This window comes from Mobula hypostoma, chromosome 7 (assembly GCF_963921235.1).
Source record: "Mobula hypostoma chromosome 7, sMobHyp1.1, whole genome shotgun sequence".
Classification (NCBI taxonomy): Eukaryota; Metazoa; Chordata; class Chondrichthyes; order Myliobatiformes; family Myliobatidae; genus Mobula; species Mobula hypostoma.
In genome coordinates this window covers 73,175,788-73,196,487 of record NC_086103.1, presented here as the reverse complement: position 1 = coordinate 73,196,487, position 20,700 = coordinate 73,175,788, and the positions used below count along the sequence as shown (strand labels likewise).

Below are 20,700 nucleotides of genomic sequence, written 5' to 3'. Positions count from 1 at the left end.
TTATGAATAAAGTTTATGTTGATGATAATATTTTTTTAAAAAAATCAGACTCACCACATAGTCATCACTGCTAAGGAAGCTCATCAACATCACTACTTCCTCAGGAGGTTAAAGAAATTTGGCATGTCCCCCATTGACTCTTATTTATTTATTTTAAAATAGAAGGCACCCTTTCTGGATGCGTTATAACTTGGTATGGCAACTGCTCTGCATATGACCGCTAAAAACTGCGGAGAGTTGTGGAAACAACTAAGCACATCACCCAAACCAACCTCCTGGTTTTTCTATCACTCTCACTGCCTCACTGAAACAAGCAGTATGATCAAAGAGCGCTCCAACCCCAGACAACCTTTCACTGAGCAGGAAATACAAAAACATGAACCTCTAGGCTCAAGAACAGCTTCCACCCTGTGGTTATAAGACTATTGAATGGCTCCCTAGTAAAAATAATATGGACTTTTGACCTCAGAGTTTATCTTATGATCTTGTACCTTGTCTACCTGAAGCTGTCACACTTTATTCTGCATTGCTATTGTTCACCTTGTTCTACCTCAATGCACCAAGAATTAAATTGATCCTTATGAACACTATGCAAGATAAGCTTTTCACTGTCCCTCAGCGCATGTGACAATAATAAACCAATTCCATTTCCTCTGTGCAGTAAACATTAGAGCAAAACCCTTTACTTTGTCCCAAACCAAGCAGTGAGGCCTTATGAGCAACATACCTGAGATACAAACAAAGAGCCGATGAAGCATGTCACTGCTGCTCTGGTACCGTGATCTTACTTCCTCTCTTAACAAGGCCTTCATAGCTTTTACTGCTCGTCTTTCCACTTCCCAATCCACAACACGAGGATCATTTTCTCCTTCAAGCAATCTGTCAAAAAAGCACGCTCATGGTGAAAAATTTGACTGCTGTTAAACCGCCTTGCAGAATTTAGTCCACATTTTGTTAAAGGACAAACTAGATCTGGTACAAATAACTGCAGTGGATACAGAAAGTTGCCCATACAGAATTCAGAAATCACCAACCAAAATTAAGATAATAAGATCTTCTATCATTGAACCTGTGGGAATAAAAGTAAATAGATTAACAAAAATACTTTGTTTCCACTTGCATTTCTTGATGCAGGGATGAAATTTGCAACATGGATTTTGTGAGAACACAATTCCCATCTCAAAAAACAGGCATCACCAGTATTCTTTTCAGTGGCATTGTGGTGGGTCAATCCCTTGTGAATTGCACATCTTATCTTTAGAAAGGATTTGATGGTCTTAACAAACCAGGATTTGACGTCTGTCTCAATTACAAAGTAACCCTTGGCCCAAGGTAGATATTATTCATTCTGCAGTATTTGACAGTCTCATCCAAGAAACTGGAACATTCATGTAGATTTTATTTGATGGTGCAGAGAAATATGCAAATAATTCTCCCCAAACTACTTCTGTGGGTTACTTGCGTGGATTACAAAAGATCATCTGACCAAAATTGAATACTTTATTTGCTTTGCAGGGGTTCCCAATCTAGGGTCCACAGACCCCTTGGTTAATGGTAGGGGTTCATGGCATTAAAAAAAATGGTTGGGAACCCCTGCTTTACAGGATTGGTAGCAAAACTACAGGAAATGTACTCAACATAGCTTGTAAATTGAAACAAAAAGTTAACACTTTGATTAGATCTGAAATCTGGTTTGCAGTTTATTACTGAAACAACCATATAGTACAACAAATGATTGTGCCAGTTAAATTCATAAGCACATTCTAGACAAAACACAGATATACTTTGACTGAAGCAACACACACAAAATGCTGGTGGAAAGCAGCAGGCCAGGCAGCATCTATAGGAAGAGATACAGTCGACGTTTCGGGCCAGGATGGAAGGGTTCCACCAGCATTTTGTCTGTATTGCTTGAATTTCCAGCATCTGCAGATTTCCTCGTGTCTGCATATACTTTGACTGAAGTTTCTTTACTGTGGCTGAATGGTCAGACAATACAACAAAATTTCAAGTGCTCATATCAAAATAAAACATGACAAACTAAAAACTGTTTGAGCTGTCCACAGTTCCCTTTCCATCCAGAATTAGCAACTTCAAGAATAATGTCCTAAATCTAACCATCTCACCTGCTGTTACTCATATGTGGATCTTCAGGCACCAGAGTATTTGAGATGCTTCTGGTAAAATTGTTCCGTTCTGGACTTGCTCCAAGAAACGAAGCTGCCCCCAGTTTATGATTTTCAGTGTGGTCATCTGGACAATCAGCATTTAAGAAATGAGAAACATGATCTTGTTTGGAAGGTGTTAGTACATGGCAGTCACCTGGAGAATTAGAAGCTTGAATGGTAGTCACTGTGGATGTACCCACCATCTCATGACCATCAAAGAACTTTGGATGGTCAGTTTCTGATTGAAGGTTTTTGGTTGCAACGCAACAAAACTGCATGCTATTGGAATCAGTCAGGCTATCACTGGAAGTAGATGACGATGACATGGAATTATTGGTGAAGATCATCGCCTTCTGATTCTGTGCATCTTCCTCTGTGTTAACATTCACAATCCATCTGAAATCTTGTCCCCACATTTCATAACCTCTGTCAAGTATAAAGTTAGAACCTTCCAACAGATGTTGTATTTCATTTGGAGTTTGCTCGACCGAATTGGATGCATGCAAGGTAGACTGGTAGCAATATGGCTCATTATGTGCTTGGTGGTTGAGTTCCTCTGCACCACGGTGAATAGGTGAAACACCGCTAGCATGCGTCGGTTCATCGAGCATTTCATGAGGCAATACGTTGTTTTGAAGAGGAGATGAAAGGTTGGGAAACATCCTATGGGGATTGAAGAGATCCTCAGATTCTATAGCACACAAGCTCTTCTCCAACATAGACAGTTCTTCATCTGTGAGGACATAAAGCAAATCCCTGGGGCGAAAAAGTGTAGAATATTGAATTAACATGGTCCCCTTACAGAAAATTACAGGAAGTATTTGAAATTATGAAAGCACAATCATGCCACCCCACCATCATGAAAGCAGTGCCTTCAGACAGCAGTGTCAGTCATCGTACCATCTGGTTGATGCCCCCTTCTCATTACTACCAATGGAGAGTTGATACTATAGCCTAAAACACACATTCAATGTTTTAAGAGCAGCTTCTTTCCCTCTGCCAGATTTCTGTATGATCCATGAGCACTACCTTATTATTTTCTCTTGCATTATTTTAGTAATTCACAGTAATTTGTTTTTGCATTGAATTGCTGCCACAAAACATTTCCCATCATACAAATCAGTAATAATAAATCTGATTTTATTTATAATCATGACTTAGGTCCAATCACTTTTATATGAATTTGTTGTTCCTTTCTGTGCTTGTGGTGTATCGGGTGGCATTGTTGTCGTTTCCATAGAATTTGACTGTTTATTTATGAGGGCAAGTTGCTAGCTCAACACTCAACCCTGCATGGATGGGAAGTGTGCAAGGAGCCGAACAGATTCAAACTCAGGGCCATTCACCTCGAAGTCCGGTGCTAATGCCACTATACCACCGGCTGGCTTTTTGTGAGTTTAAATATTCTTAAAACCTTCAAAATAATCTTAATTCATAAGTGACTTCAGAAGCAAAGTGGAGCCAAATTAGAGAGTAACATTTTTCTTATAGAGAAATTTGACATTCCACGTAAAATTAGGACTTTATTAAAAGACACATGGTTATAGACCCTTCTGGCCTAGTGAGCCAGCGCCTCCCAAAAACACCTATATGACCAATTAATCTACTAGCCTATACGGCTTTGCAATGTGGGAGGAGCTGGAGTACCCGCAGGAAACCCATGCTGCAATGGGGAAAATGTACAAACTCCTTACAGTGGAATTGAACCTGGGTCCCTGGAGCTGCAAGAATGATCTGTTAACTATTAAGCTACGATGCCACTCCTACATTCAAAGTTCTTCAACATCTAAAATAATGGGTTTGAAGTCAGAATGTTGCAAGGCAAGTACAGATTAATTATTATCATTTGCTTGTTGTTTCATTCACTGTTGAGTTATCTCTCAATTTGCCAAAAGGTTCTGGAAAAGGATTCAATCCTGAGCAGCTGCATAACACAGGCCTGTGTTCTACAGATTAGCAAATTAATAGAAAAGCAGCATCCATCATCAAAGATCTTCACCACCCAGGCCATGCTCTTTTCTCACTGCTACCATCAGGTAGAAGGTACAAGAGCCTCAGGAATCACCACCAGGTTCAACAAGTTACTATCCCTCAACCATCAAGCTCTTCAACAAAAAGGGGATACACTAGTTACACTCCTTTAAGGATTCTGTTATATTGTTATTTCATGCTTGTTACTTATTGCTATTTATTTATATCTGCATTTACAGTTTATAGTTCCTGATGTTTACAGCTACTCTTCTATAGATATGCTAAGTATGACCGCAGAAAAAGAATCTCAGGGTTGTATGTGGTAACATGTCTGTACTCCGACAATAAATTTTACTCTGAACTTTATTTACAGGGTGCACACCGAGGCAGGCATGACCTGCTGTTGAGATATGCCTGAAGTTTACTAGTTGAAGTGGTAGGAGCTGTCTATGATGAAACTTTGTCACAAACACATTCCCAGCTTCTCTGTGGACTCAAGCTTAGTGAGGAATGAAAATAGTTTAGGTGTCTTTGCACACAAAAGGCTAAAGGCTGTATGTAAAAAAAACTATGGGAAGGAAAAATTGTTATCAGGCAAATCTTACAAATGAAATGACTGGTCTTGTATTGTGAATATATTTTCAAAATTTTATTATATATATATCCAGTAGATAAAAATCTATCCCTCATATTTTATGTTAAATTTGCATTTCCTTCCCTCTCCCCCATATTTCTAATAGAGAAACACAACTAAATCTAAACCCTTATCAGTTACAAGATTTGTACATTGCAGGCTATTAACCCATTTTCATCTCAAAATCTATTGGTCAGGCCAGGTGGAGAAAAGTGGCTCAGACAATAGCTCATGATTGGTCTTGGACAATTACAAATTCATATACTTCACAGCTAATGGATAACAGAAAAAAAGATATTGAAACAAAATGAATTATGATTACTCAAACTATGCAAGTACGGAATTTCTTCCAAGTGACTTTAATCAAATAAATGGTGCAACTCTAGATTTTGATCATTTCAAATCAGTTTTTGTTTGGGAAATGATATTAAATACAAGGTGTTTCTTCATTTTGGATTGATTGGGTTGAGGATGACTGGCTTCCACACTAATTCTATAGGCAGCTCCCCATCACAAGGGGAAAGTGAATCTACAGAGACTGAACTGCAAATGAAACCAACAAATCAAGAGATTGCAATATGGCCCAAACACTTGAGCAGTGATTGTGATTGATAGAATTTCACACAAAATTAAGAGAATTGAATGAAACAGGCATAATTACTTTGGTTTACGAGTATGTTCATTACTATCTGTGTACTGTGATGCTGACAGACACCTTCCAACAAACTCCCAGATCTCAGTTCCCTATGTGGCTCACTGGCAATACCCTCCTTTAGTGACCTCCCCATTCTGAAGAAAGGTGCCAACCCCTCCCCATTACAAGTTGATCTTCTCCCACAACCCCAATCAATTAACCTGTCTTTTTCCACAAGACCCCCAACCCTCCTCACACATCCATTCTCCACCATGGCCACTTGGCATGCTTGTTGACCCACTTCCAAGCCTGAACCTGCCACAATCAAATTAGTACCACGTGCCACGTTTTGAGTTGTTAAAATATGTAGTACACTTTCAATATTGCCTGGGAACTTGCATATTACTGAAATTTGGCAAGTGGGGAAACCAGATATGCTAATATAAATTACCCTTAACCCATGCAACAATAAAGTGCACTTAATGTGCTAACATGTATAGACCTTTACCTTATTTTTTGCAAGAGGGCGTAGAATGGTTTAAAAAGCTTAGACATGTCATTTGGCTGCTGTTCTAGGTTGAGAGGTCCTTCTGGGTAGATCATCAGCCCACTGGAAAAAAATATTGCTCTGGATACTGTTAAATGGATTGGACCAGTTGGCACCACTTTGATTTCACCAACCTGGCATCAAGACATCATCACTGGTCAGTATTGGAAAACACTGTAGCATCATTGTTGCATTAAATTTAACAGGGACAAGAAATCTGTAGCAGAGTAAAGCATGCAGAGATGGCTTTATAAATCATTTTTACTAATACTGGCCACGGTTATATTTCTGGATATTTTTACTTCTCAAAAAAATTAAGTGCTAGCTAGGACATAGTGGATATTCAGCTAGCCAGTAACACGCCCTCTGGTTTTATATTAGCCTCCATTTGCAGAAACCAACCACCAGCAGCCCTCTATAAAACACCAACAGCGCCAGCAATTCACATCAGACATTCTTACCAAATGATAGCAAGCCGGGGGATGGTGAACATCAGGATAGGGTCTAAGCCGTCAATCATCTCTTGTGTCAAGTAACCCAGTTTCAGTGCCCTGTAATTGGGGAGGGGTGGGGTTGGAGTGGGAATGAGAACGAGGGAAGGCAATGCAGTAAACATCAGATTATCTCCAAAAGCAATGTCGTCAATGTCTATGATTACTTGAGTCAGAGCTACTGATCCAATGAAATGATAAATATAAATGATAGAATCAAGTCTTACTCAAAGCACACAAAACTGCTGGAGGAACGCAGCAAGTCAAGCAGCATCTATGGAGGGGAATAAACAGCTGATGTTTTGGGCTGTGATCCTTCAGAACTGGAAGGTAAGCGGGAAGAACACAGAAGGTGGTGGTGAAGGGGGGAAGTGTACAAGCTGGCAGGTGGTAGGTGAGACTAGGGTCGGGGGATAGTGGGTGGGTGGGGGAGGGAGGGAGGATGGAGTAAAAAGTTGGGAAGGGATAAGTGTAAGAGGTAAAGGGCTGAAGAAAGAATCTAATAAGAGAGGACAGGGAACCATGGAGAAACCAATCTAGAGAGTGGTGCTGAGCACCTGAGAAGGAGTGGGAGGGTAAACAGAATGAGGAATGGAAAAAGAGGGAGGGAGGGAGGGAGGAAGAAGAGATTGCCAGAAGTTAGAGACGTTTGATATACATGCCATGAGACCATAAGACCATAACACAAAGGAGCAGAAGTCGGCCATTCGGCCCATCAAGTCTGCTCCGTCATTTTATCATGAGCTGATCTATTTTCTCATTTAGTCCCACTCCCCCGCCTTCTCGCCATAACCTTTGATGCCCTGGCTACTCAGATACCTATCAATCTCTGCCTTAAATACACCCAATGACTTGGCCTCCACTGCTGCCCGTGGCAACAAATTCCATAGATTCACCATCCTCTGACTAAAAAAATTTCTTCGCATTTCTGTTCTGAAAGGGCGCCCTTCAATCCTTAAGTCATGCCCTCTCATACTAGACTCCCCCATCATGGGAAACAACTTTGCCACATCCACTCTGTCCATGCGTTTCAACATTAGGTTGGAGGCCATCTAAATAGAATACGAGCCATTGTTCCTCCAACCTGAACATCACACCAAAACTGGAGGACATCTGAAACCTCTGCTATCTCCCTTTTTAATATCATGGGATATTTCAGTTGGTCCGGCAATTTTCTCCTTGTCATTATATTAGGCTGTTCCCTCAGCATTCAGTGCTTACTTTAACCATATGTGTGGAGTTTGCATGTTCTCCCTGTGAGCATGTGGGTTTTCCCTGGGCGCTCCTGGTTCCAAACACAGTCCAAAGATGTGCAGGTTTCTCAGTTAATTGGCTGCCGTAACCTGGCCTTAGAGTGTGAGTACAGGTTGACCTTCACTAATCCTCCACCATTGGGACCTGAGGAGTGCCGGATTAGTGAAAATGCCGAATTACAGAAGGATCACATTACGCATAATCAGTGCTGGATTATCGAAGGAACCGGGTTACAGGTAGTCGGATTAGTGAAGGCCGACTGTACCAGAATCTGAAGGCAAGTGAATAGATTGTAAGGAGAAAGGGATTGATGTAGGATTAGCACAAGTGGGTGGTTGATGTTCAGTGAACATACTGAGCCTAAAGACTTGTTTCTACATCTATCGCTATGACTTTGGTTTATCCCAGTCAATTTTCCCCACTCTTCCTTGAATACAAGATCTTTATTACATGCATTGCCACATGGAAAACAGTATTCATTAAGAAGCAGAACAGAATGGTCAATTTAAGTCCAACATTTTAATGTGCCTCCTGCTTTAGTGTAATGACTCAGAAAGTATTTTGTTTTTGACACTCAGCAAACTCCACACTCTGGAGGTCAAGTAGTCAGGTAATGGAAAGCAGTTTTACCCCGACATGAAGCAGGACAGCCTGGCTAAAGTATTTAAGCTGTAGGCAATTAAAAGAATGAATGGGTATGGATATAAAGGGAACATGAACATTTAGTGGAGATACTGACCTATCTATAGTTTCACAGAACAGGACAATAATCTGTTGCTGGTTGAAGAGCTCCTCAGGAGACTTGATGGGGACCACTGCAGATACATAGCTAGAAAAATGGTTACATTGCAGAACACATTTAAGTTTAATCTTGACAATTGTCTTGTAGAATCCACTTTATACATCAAACAATTTCTATCTATAAAATTCTTTCAGTTGACATGATGATTGGTGGTGCATGGTGGATTGTGTAGAACGTTGTTGTAGGTAACAACAGAATGTTAGTAGAATGCAGAGCTGGGCTGAGAAGTGGCAGGAACTGAAGTGTGAAGTGATACACTTTGGAAGGTTGAAGGCAGTATACAGGGTTAATGGCAGGATTTTTAGCAGTGTAGAGGAACAGAGGGATCTTGAGGTTCATGTCCATGGATTCCTCAAAGTTGCTGCACAGATTGGTAGGATGATTGAGGTGGTGGATGATGTGTTGGCCTTCAAAGTTAGGGGATTGAGTTTAAGAGACACAAGGTAATATTGCAGCTCCATAAAACTCTGGTTAGACCAAACTTGGAGTATTGTTTTCCAGTTCTGATTACCTCATTATAAGGAGGATGTGAAAGATTAGACAGGGTGCAGAGGAGATTTATCAGGATGCAGTTTGGATTAGAGAGCATGACTTAAAAAGGAAGGTTGAGTAAACCAGTGCTTTTCTCTTTGGAACAAATGAGGATGAAAGGTGACTAGGTAGAAGTTTACAAGAGGCATAGGTAGGGTGGACAGCAGCACCTTTTCCACAGGCAGTAATGACTAATATGAGAGCATAATTTTAAGGTGACTGAAGGAAAGTATGGGGGAGGGATGTCAGAGATAAGTTTTTCTTTAGGAAAAACAGAATGGTGCATGTATGGAATGCACTGCCAGGGGTGGTGGTAGAAACAGAAAAACAAGGGACTTAGGAGACTCTTAGGCTCATAACTGAAAAACAATGGAGGGTTATGTTGAAAGGAAGTGTTAGATTGATCTTGGAGTAGGTTTAAAAGGTCTGCATAACATCACAGGCCCAAGGGCTTGTACTGAACTGTACTGTTCTACATTCCTTACAAAGCTTTTCTTAGAAAAAAGGGTGGTGCAATGCAACAAGTTTGCAAAGTAACCAAACCATAAACCAATGCAAAACGTAACAACCGAGCTGATAGTTAAGTATGTATCACTCTCAAAATAAAGTTTGCCCATTACAATCAATTAATATTGCTATTCAAACCAAATAGCAACTGCTGCCTTCACAGATCTTAAATATTATGTTGACACATCAAGATAACAAAAAAGCAAATATGTACAAGGTCTTAGTTTCTATATTATTTCTCTTTAACTTGCCTCATACACAGTTCCCCACTATGTCAGAGAGGCGTGGAGGGAAATTGTCCACCAACCGGAGAAACTCCAGATGCGACGTACCTTTCCTTTTCTAATCTATTAACTCTAAATCAATAATACAAGATTCCACCACCCACCACAAGATGTGCAATGTTCCAGTTCACATTGTATACAGCCCAATATAGCTCTCAGTTCACTTGTTGGCTTATCAAATCATAGTGCCTGGAGGTTAAATCTGTGAGCTCTCAATCTTTGTTAATCTTGCCAGCTCATTATGGTCGGTCTATAATTGGCCTAAACTGGACAAATACATTCCCGAAAGATTTCAAGTTTTGCTAATCAGCCCAAAGCTGCTTTCTGCAAACTTTTGAGTTTGCATGACATTGCACTATAGCGCATCAAACAGGGCACTTTGCAGCTTCCCATCTCCGATATCTGAAGGACTTGGAAGAAGCTCCAAAAGATGAACATTGGGGTTTTGACAAAAGCCCTCAAATCAGAATGGTTAAACCACTTTTGAATAGAACAGCATTTTATTTACTAATGGGTTTAGCTATATTTCCTGTGACTCTGTTCATTTTGAGTCTTTTGAAATTGTGCAGTTGGCTTTAATCAAAGATCCTTATTTATAACTAACTAAATGAAATTTCAGCTGTATTAAATCAATTTGCACTTACTACAACTTTTCAAATCGGCATCAGATTGCCTCATGAAGATTTTGCAACTTAGTGGGCTCAAAGTACATTTTAAAACCTTCAAATTAGTCAAAAAAATTTGGTGCAACTTGCACTTTTGTTGTCAGTTGCTCCAAGTGCAACTTTAAATTGTGTAACTTCGTTAGTAATGCAGTGTACTTTGGATGGCAATTTTGCTCTTGACGAGATTCACAAGTAAAGCCAAGCAGGGAAACTGCTTCAGGGTTATTGATCAGCTTTTCTTCTGTTAAGCAACGTGGGTAATCGTTGTTGCCATTTGTTTTGGCAGAAAAAATAATTGCTACTACAAAGTTACCTCTACCACCCCTGTGATATGTGCAGATTCCTAAAGAATCAGCAACTCAAACCATTATTGTTCATTTTGTCATAACTGAATCTTCTGGGTGCCGTTGAAATCAAAACTGCAGTTCTCCTAATATTTGAAGCTCTGAGCACATGTGTCATTTATCTTGCTGAGAACAGAAAAGAACTATCCACTTACCTGTACTCAAACTCAGCAAAGAGCCTGTCAAACCGAATGAGAGACACTTTGATATCATCTGTATAGACCGGGTGATCAGTAAAACATTGTTTCCGGAGAAGTGATCGCACCCTCGCCAGACTGCGAAGCAGGTCCTCCGCCAGAGGGCGCAACAGAAACACCTCAGATTCATTCACCTCAATGAGAGAGCCGGCCACCAAACACTGCAGATTAAAGTGATTAATCCTTTATTGTTCTCCTTTTGCAAACCAATACAAGACCTCCACTCCCTAATGTACTTCGTACTCTGAAGTACAAAGGCAAATATATATATATATATATATATATATAGATTCAGGTAATGGCATTACTATACTCATAGAACAAGCACTCTACTGGATTGTGGAATGCAATACGTCAGGATTAACTGGATTGCGTTGCGAATTTTTTTTCTGCTTTTGTTTTTGCATTGCCTTTTGGAAGTTCGTGCAGCATTTCACTAAACTGTACCTTTTCAAAAGTAGCAAGCCTTTTACCATTTTAAAACAGAAGAATTTGAAGTGTTTTTCCCCCTTCAAATTCACTGTTTCATAGATAGCATCTAGTAGATAAATGCCAAAACACAAGATTCCCAGCCACACCTTACCTGCATACACTGGTGCATAACCATTGCTTTCAAAACTTAGTTCAGATTCCAAAGAGCTTTCGTGACTGTAGGTGACCGCAATAATCAAACTAGCTATTTCTCCCAAATGAGACTGAGATTTAAATAGCAAGTAGTTGTGATAAGCCCCCGATCACATCAAAAACTTGTCCACATGGAGAATAACCAATGTTACAATCAACATCATCTCCTAAGGAGATCAGAAGAATGCCAGGATAGAAAACCAAACTGCAGCTTTAGGGTGCACAGTTCCTCCCCCTCCTCGAGGCCTACCTCAGCAGCAAACCAAAGCTGTCCTCCCAGCTGATCCTGCAAAACCTCATCGGGGAACTTGACTTGGAACTCTCGATTTGGTCGCTCATTGGGGATGCATTCATCCATGATTTGATTAATTATCTGCAGCATATGATCCTGAAATTGAAATGAAAATTGATGTTCGTCATCTAGATGTTGGATTACCGATTTACTAGAATGGAGCGAGTGCTGCTTTCATTTTGGGTAACCCAGGCCCAATCTTCAATGTGTCATCTCACAAAACAACAAAATCCATATTCAGAAGATTGCTCAAAAATACAATTTGATAATGATACATACATTGCCAATGATACTACAAGAAAATAGGACGATTAAAACAAAAAGGCATGTCATACTAGCCTTTTCTGGACAGGGAAATCTGTATAAAAGTTGAGAAATCATATTGCAGGTGGAAAAAACTTTGGTTAAGCCACATTTGGACTATTGTGCACAGTCTGATTACTACATTACAAGAAGGTTATGGCAGTTTTAAAGAGGGTATAGACAAGGTTCACCAGGATGCTGCCTAGACTACAGAGTACTCCCTACAAGATGTCGGACAAACTTGGATCATTTTCACTGGAGTGTCAGATGCTGACAGGCAAACTGATAGAAGAAAATCAAATTATGAGAGGCAAAATCAGAAACAGGTTTAATATCACTACCATCTGTTACGCTAAATGATACATTGTTTTACAGCAACAGCACATTGCAAAAACAATTTAAAAACCTAAATTATGATGAGATATATAATTAAATAATTGTGCAAAAAGAGAGCAAAAAAAGAAAAAGTGAGGTAGTGTACATCAGTTCAATAGCCATTCAGAAATCTGATGGCAGTGGAGAAGAAACTGTTCCAAGCACGTGGAAGCTCTGTCTTCAGGCTCCTGTACAGCCTCCTTGATGGTAGCAATGAGAAGAAGGCACGTTCTGGGCAACTGGGGTCCTTAATAATGGATGCCACCTTCTAGTGGCATTGTTTTTTGAAGGTGTCCTCAATGCCAGTGCCCATGATGGAGCTGGATGAGCCCGGCAATTTTCTGCAGGTTTTTCTCAACCCTGTGCAGTGGCCCATAAATACCAGACAGCGATTCAACCAGTTTAGAAGTTTTTCCCATGATAAATCTGTAAACATTTGCCCGTCTTTGGTGACATATCACGTCTTCTAAAACTCCTAATGAAATATAGCTACTGTTTTGCCTTCTTTGTATTTGCATCAATATGTTGGGCCCGGGCATGGACAGGGAAGATCGTCAAAACCTTTTGAAGAGTGTTAATGTCAATTACAAGGCAGCTTAGTTTAAGGTGAAAGGGGGTAGATTTAAAGGGAGATTAGAGAGAGGTATTTTTTATACATACAGTATACATATATACACACAGAAAATGGTAGATGCCTGGAACACACTGACTGGGGAGGCAGAGGAACAATTAAGGGGTATTTAAACAGCTATAAAAACAGACGGGATGAAAGGATAGACCAAGTTCGGGCAAATGGGATTAGTTTAAATTGCATCATGATTGTCACAGACATCATAGGTTAAAGAGCATGATGTGTATCCTGCAAATAGAAGAAATTAATTTCCCCTTTTAAGACACAAAATAATCTCTTGCATAATGACCTGCCATGACAGATATAAAATGGCCTCCTATTCTACAGAGAGTGACATACTACATCTTTTTATTATATAATTTTTTTCCTTACTGATTATTTTGGGCTCATTTTCTCCTCCCCAGACGACTGCGTCACTAGTTTAATACTCTAAATAAGTGCTTTATACCCAAGTGTAGAATGGGTTTGATTAGCAAAGCCAGTTGTCCTCCTTGGGTGGGGATTCCAAGCATAATTTTGGGTATTGCTATGAGCTGTTCTACAGAGCAGATTTTGGAAAGAGAAGTGATAATCTTTGATTTTGGCTGTCATGCAACAAGCGGTGTGTTGATGTTTTCATTATGCATCAAAAGATTTGATCTTGAAGGAACAGAATCGCCACTATTTTCAGAAATATTAGTATCAAAATGGTTAAATACTTAGCAAGAATGAGGAAGATCTACCAGCCAAAGTTTTTGTAACCTTGTAAGTTTATCCTTGCTCCTTGGGAAAAAAGAACATTTCAGCAAAAGAATTGTTCACCTCAGTGCTATATATGTAGTTGGTTCAGATTTAATCCAAGTCTTTGTGATTGTTAATGTGGAGTTTTATCTTTCTCTGGTTTCCCTCCACATACCAAAGACAAGTTAATACGACAATTGGCTATTGTAGGTTAACCCCTATTGTAGGCAAGGCCAGTGAATCAAAGGAGAGTTAATAGGTATGTGAGAGAATAAGTTGCAGGCAAGGAGAGAGGAGCATATTACTGCATTGTTATGGAGTTACCATAGACCAAGTGGTTCAGTGGCCTTCTCCCTCATGAATAACCAAATCATGTTAACTGTTAGAAATCACTGCTGTACACAAGAAACGAGATCTAAACCAAATCAATTTTCTTTCTGAACTTAGACCCCTTTTGAAAATTATACCACTCATTTACTGCCAATGTAACACCTGTCTAGTGCTGGTCTTATCTCGTGTGACTGGTGGCCGCACTCTTTATGAGAGAATCAAATTACATAGTACTGCACTAGGTGCTGGTAGGCCATCAGAAGCTCGGGGTATCGGAAGGAGACAGTGGATAAAAAACACACTTCTGGAGGCAAGTTTTGTTTATATAAAAAAGCAATATATACAAAATAGTTACACGAGTTAAAACAATTCAAAATTCCAACATTCTGTTTAGGTTCCAAATCTCAGATTTCAAACAAAAAAACAAATACCTTTTTAGTTAGAATCAATGAGATTCATTACTCCAATTTCCCTCATTAGATCTAGTGTTAATCCCTATTTAAAGGTTTACAGACTAACCTTTCCTTTTTATTTATCTCTGTCTGTCTGTTTAGATACCATATCCGATGCGGACTTTGATGACCATGGTTTTCCATATAGATCTATTGTTCGTTTTTTGGATGACTTCCATTTCCTCGATGTGTGTAGCCACCAGGCTATGCTTTTGATGTATGTAAGCCGAGGTCTTCCTCTAGGTTTGCTCCCCCTCAATCTTTCCAGAGAGTATGAGTTTTTCTAGTTCATCTTTCTGCATGATGTGTCCTAGGAATCTGAGTTGTCTTCCTCTTATTGATGGTATGAGTGATCAAACTGCTTGGGCTCTTCTGAGAACTTCTTCATTTGATGTGTGTGTGGTCCATGATATGTTTAACATGCTCCTGTAGAACCATAATTCAGCTTCTTCTAGTCTCTTTTCCATTGCTGGAGAAATGGTTCAGCATTCACTTCCATAAGTCAGGATAGAATAAATGTAACACTGCAGTATTCTGTTTTCAGTGTACATGCTCATCTTTCTGTCTGTTAATATGGTCTTCATTTTTTGGAAAGCTTCTTTCGCCATTGTAATTCTGTATTTGATATCTGTGTCACACCTGCCATCACTTGTTATTAGGCTACCAAGATAGTTGAGTTTGTTGACTTGTTTGATGTTTGTATTCCCGATCTTGATCACACATTGTGGGATGTTTGTCTTTCTGGAGATGACCATGCTTTCTGTCTTCTTGATGTTGATTGAGAGGCCTCTGCGATTACTTTCTGCTGCCACGATAGTGAGTAGCTCTTGAAGTTTTGTTTCTGAGTCAGCTATTAGTACGATGTCATCAGCATATCTGATGTTATTTATATTATGGCCTCCAATTGCGAATCCTTTGATGTCTTTGATACTTCTCAAGCTAGTTTCACTATACAGGTTGAATAAGTCTGGTGAAAAGACACAACCTTGCCTGACTCCTCTCATGATATTCACATACTCACTTACTTCTCCTTCTATTTATCCCTAGTTAATTAAAAACTAATTGAATTCCTATTCTTAAGTATTATGGTTAACTTTGGTTCCAGTTCCAGTCAGTATGTCTACAAATTCAAATATTATAGGTACAGCTCAACTCCTTTCACGACAATTCTCCAGCATCACAACTTTTTAACAAAATAAATCTTGTTCAGTAACTTATCAAAGTCTTTGCAAAAATAATCAGATCCTTCGAATGAAAATAAACTTATACATCCAGTCATATTAAATCCTCTACGTCATTACACATTCCGTTCCCATGCTGGTTCTTCGAACTTGGGCAGCTCGCCATCTTGTTTCTTGGTTCGTTGGATGAAATAATTGATCATCCATGGAAAGTCAATTTAGAAAGTTAAACAAAAACACTTTACTCGTATACACCAGGTTTACAATCTGCAAGTTTGTATACACATTGTCATTTCCAAACACTTCTCCGTTACACTACTGAACTCATTTCAAGTACAAATTATACACTCAGAACAGTAAAAGTTTAAACTCACCAAATCCCTTGACATAATTTAACAGAACTAATTCTCAGTTACACAGTATAGATCTTGGACATTCGTCTCTGCAGATATTGTCCTGCTATAGCTGCTGCTTGTTATAACTGCAGCTTCAATAGATCTTTTATGGATATCATCTCTCCTCTAGGGGTTTCACCCTGAGGTTTTCGAGTAAGTAGGGTAGAGATACTCATTATTAATTCCACTTTTAACAGTTTATCTCTTTCATTTCTAATAGTTTGCTGTGTTTCTCTCTTGTCCGCGCCAGCCACGCCTCGTTCTTGCATAGCTTCCCCCCACAGGTGGAGCTTTCTAACATTACATCTTTGTGTTTAATTAACCTGGGTTACATCAAGGTTTACTTTTCTATTTTCAAGACTCCAGTGCCTAAAGTTTGTACCAGATCTAACCTTAAGCTTTAAAAATCAAAGCAGGATTACTGTAGGAAGGATTGAAAAGCATGAAGGAAGAGCGAGATAGCTTGTGTTTAGGTTTAGGACGGTTTTGCAAATACACTCACAAATGTACCATGGTGAGCATTTCAACAGGTTGCATCACCAATTAGTATGGGGGGGGGGTCCACTACATAGGATCAAAATAAGCTACAGAGAGTTGTAAACTTAGTCAGCTCCATCATGGGCAATATCCAGGACATCTGCAAGGAGCGATACCTCTAGAAGGCAGGCATTATTAACGACCCCATCACCCTGTTCTCATTGTTACTGTCATTCAGGATTGCCACATCTATTATGATTGCTTTCTTCTGTTCCTTGTCCAGTATTACTATGTCTGGTTGGTTGGTCAGTCTGTATTTGGAAGTCCCACAGGATCTCTGTCATTCTCCATGACCTTCTCAGGTCTTTCCCATTTGGACTTGGGAGTGTCCAATCCACACTCAGTACAGATGTTCCTGTACACAATTCCTGCAGCTTGGTTGTGTTGTTCAGCATATGCTGTCCCTGCCTGCATCTTGCACTCTGCTACTATGGGCTGGATGGTTTCAGCAGATTCCTTGCACAGCCTGCATCTTGGGTCTTGTCTGGTGTGATAGACCCCTGCTTCCATTGCTCGTGTGCTCTGTGCCTGTTCTTGTGCAGCCACGAGCCGACCCCGGAACTTCGGAGGTCAAGACCTGGAACCGTCCGGGCTCCGCGGTGTGGGGGTCTGGGGGTCTGGGGTTCAGGTCCTGATGGTGACGGCCTGGTAAGGATCTTAGGCTGGACCCCTTGCGCTTGTGTTACATCTGCCCACAAGAACCTCCAGGTGAGAGCGACAAGAACAAGGGTCACGCCGGCTCGGACGTTGCCTGGATTAACAAGGTCCACGGCAATGGTTGGGGAACCGGGACCATTTGGTGAGAAATTGGCCACTGGAACAAACCATAAATGGATGAGACTAGACAACATGGAATCAATGGAACGCTACTTTGACACACTAACTCATGGATTCTTTTTCCATTGTGCATCGCATTGTACTACTGCCACAAAGACAACAAATATCACGACATATGCCGGCGATATCAAACTTGATTCCGAAATGACCAGCTGTCTGGTCATTTCAGGAGGAGAACTAGTTTCTGAGGACTCAGTGAACAGTTATGCTTCACTGAACTATGCTCAGCAGTACATCACAGTAGTTTAGAAGCTTAACTTAAACAAAGCCAGTAAGCCATTTAAGATCTGAACAATTTTCAATCAGTTGACTTCTTTCTGTGTAGAAAAACTAAGCTGCCATGTGCCCGTTATGACCCAGGATGCTCCTACTCGTGCCAGTATACTACACGGGTTCGCATAGCTGCCAATTTGACAACAGTGGTTGTTGAAAACAATATTTTTATTCTTCAATTATTATAATAAATTAACCAAAATTTTAAATCAATAAAGCAATCAACCAGGAACCTTAAAGAACTACCTTCAACAATTTATCATGCCATGTAACAGTTCCTCAATGTCAGAATGATAAAACAGTCCAGGTTGCATGGCCAGGTTCTAGTGTAGTCATTTAGAACACAGAAATTTACAGCACAGTACAGATCCTTCAACCCACCATGTTGTGCAGACCATGTAACCTAGCGCATAGCCATCTATTTTTCTAAGCTCCATGTACCTATCTAAGAAGCTCTTAGAAGAACCTATTGTATCTGCTTCCACCATCGCTGCCGTCAGTGCATTCCACACACCCACCACTCTCTGTGTGAAAAACTTACCTCTGACATCCCCTCAGTACCTACTTCCAAGTACCTTAAAACTATGTCCCCTTGTCTTAGCCATTTCAGCCCCGGGAAAAAGCCACTGGGCTATCCACACCATCAATGCCTCTCATCATCTTACACACCTCTATCAGGTCACCTCTCATCCTCCGGAACTCCAAAGGGAAAAGGCCAAGTTCACTCAACCTATTCTTATAAAGTATGCCCTCCAATCCAGGCAATATCCTTGTAAAAATGAAGAAGTCAAAGTACTTCTATAGCAAAGATCACACTTAATAAATATTTGGGAACAAGTTTAAAAAGATGAAGGAAGAACAAACTAATAAAAAAATGTCCTCTGGTGATGATGTAAAGTGGACAATTTTTAGTCCTAACTCTGATTAAAAAGAGCAGTTAATACCACTGTGATCTTATAATGTAGGTTTCTGTCTGGATTGAGAAATTGGTGGTCTGGATGTTGTATTCAATTATTGGATGAAAACATGAAACAGGAGGAAAATATCATTATGATATGCAGCAAGATGGTCATGCTGCAAATACAATTCCTCACATAAATATTTTTCTGTTGCTAAAGGTTTGTTTGTTGCAACATTTACAAGAGCCACACCGAAACTGATGGATGCATCCAGGAGAAACTGCAAAGCTCCACCAACATCAAGTTCTAGCGATGGCCTTTCTGATGTATATTATCAAGGATATTAGGACCTTGTGGATTTTATAAAGGGATTTATCATTTGATGCTGAACCAGGAATGGCAAATTTTCATTCACCAATAATGAGCTTGCAGACCAAACAATTCAATGTTTTTTTTGCTCAATCACTTGTTCATGCTGCACACTGAAAATTATCATCTATTACGAGAAATTCATCTGGAAATTCAGTACAAAATACCAAAGTACAAAAGAAGTGTGCTTGGAAGTGCTGCATTTACTATCCTGCTTCAGAAAAATTCTGTGCTGTCGTGATTTATGACTCTCTGACCTGCAGGAACAGATGTCTTGTTGCTGTCTAAATCAGAGATGTTCATCAACAGAAATCACCTTAACCATGCTGCTCCAAGTTGCAGTAGGATCTCTCAATGGACATGATTACCATGTGTAACAATTTGAATGGAGATGCGTAGAACAGTATCCACCAATATGTTTGGCCACCCATGATTCACAACAGCTTTGACTAACAATAGAAAGGAACATTCAAACATGCTTCTCAAATTTGGCGCCACCCTCCACAGTGGCATGCAAGCTGCTATTTTAAGGCAATACATCCACCCTTGGTCCACTGCAGACTTGAGTCATCATCTCAATAATGAAGATTTCTCATCACAATGCTCCACCCTGGTCACAAAAAAAGCTTCCTGCTGGAGTGGAGCTAAACAACAGAACAAACATCTGCCGACTTCACCTCCACTCTAAAACTATCATTCAACTTTAGCCACTGGGCTGCTGTGTGCAAATGACAGTCAGAGAAAATGGAAACAGTAATCATTTGCTTATCTGATTTCCTAAATAGACATTGAACCCATGAACACAACCTCACTTTAAAAAAATTTTTTTTGCATTTTTAAAAATTTAACATATATATATACACTTACTGCAATGATTTACTTTTTTTTTCTATATCATGTATTGCATTGAACTGCTGCTGCGAAGGTAACAAATTTCATGACATATGCCAGTGATATAAAACCTGATCCGTACAAACCTATTTGCTCACCCTAGGTCCACCCAATTGCCTAAAAGTGCTTGTTTAATGCCTCTTGGATTTCACCATTTCTTCTTGCAGCACATTTCAGATATCAGCTTCTCCGTGAGAGAGACTTCAGATTCCCTTTAAATCTTCGACCTCCCACTTAAAACCACACCCTCTTGTTTTTGCTCATCTTCAACCACCTTCAACAGAGAAAGCAAACCCAGCCTACCCATTCCTTGATATGCGCATGTCCAGAGGTCAAGCTCCTGAAGCCTGAGTGGGATGTGTCTTGCACCTAATATCTGTGCAGAAAAAACCTTCACTGCACAAAACCTTAAAGTTAATAAAGACTCTGGAAAATCTAGACCACTTAATCCCACTTTGAATGTTTGACATGGATGAAAAGAATTCACTGATTCAATTTAAAATTGTACGTCATTACCATTTGACAAAGGAGAAACTGTCTAAAATATTCCCTAATGTTGATA

General features: G+C 39.9%; 1 protein-coding gene across 3 annotated transcripts in view; it reads right to left on the bottom strand.

The window, feature by feature from the left end:
• Positions 1 to 20,700, bottom strand: part of LOC134349381 (lateral signaling target protein 2 homolog) — a 67,936-nt gene that overhangs the window by 21,485 nt on the left and 25,751 nt on the right. For 2 of the 3 annotated variants that reach the window (XM_063053593.1, XM_063053591.1), the window contains exons 3-9: positions 11,904 to 12,041; positions 10,988 to 11,190; positions 8,439 to 8,528; positions 6,416 to 6,505; positions 5,916 to 6,017; positions 2,127 to 2,924; positions 728 to 879 (exon numbers count right to left, since the gene is read on the bottom strand). In XM_063053593.1, coding sequence (XP_062909663.1) covers positions 728 to 879; positions 2,127 to 2,924; positions 5,916 to 6,017; positions 6,416 to 6,505; positions 8,439 to 8,528; positions 10,988 to 11,190; positions 11,904 to 12,041 — 1,573 coding nt within the window. The remainder of the gene's footprint in view (positions 1 to 727; positions 880 to 2,126; positions 2,925 to 5,915; positions 6,018 to 6,415; positions 6,506 to 8,438; positions 8,529 to 10,987; positions 11,191 to 11,903; positions 12,042 to 20,700) is intronic. The other variant, XM_063053592.1, reaches the window with a different exon arrangement.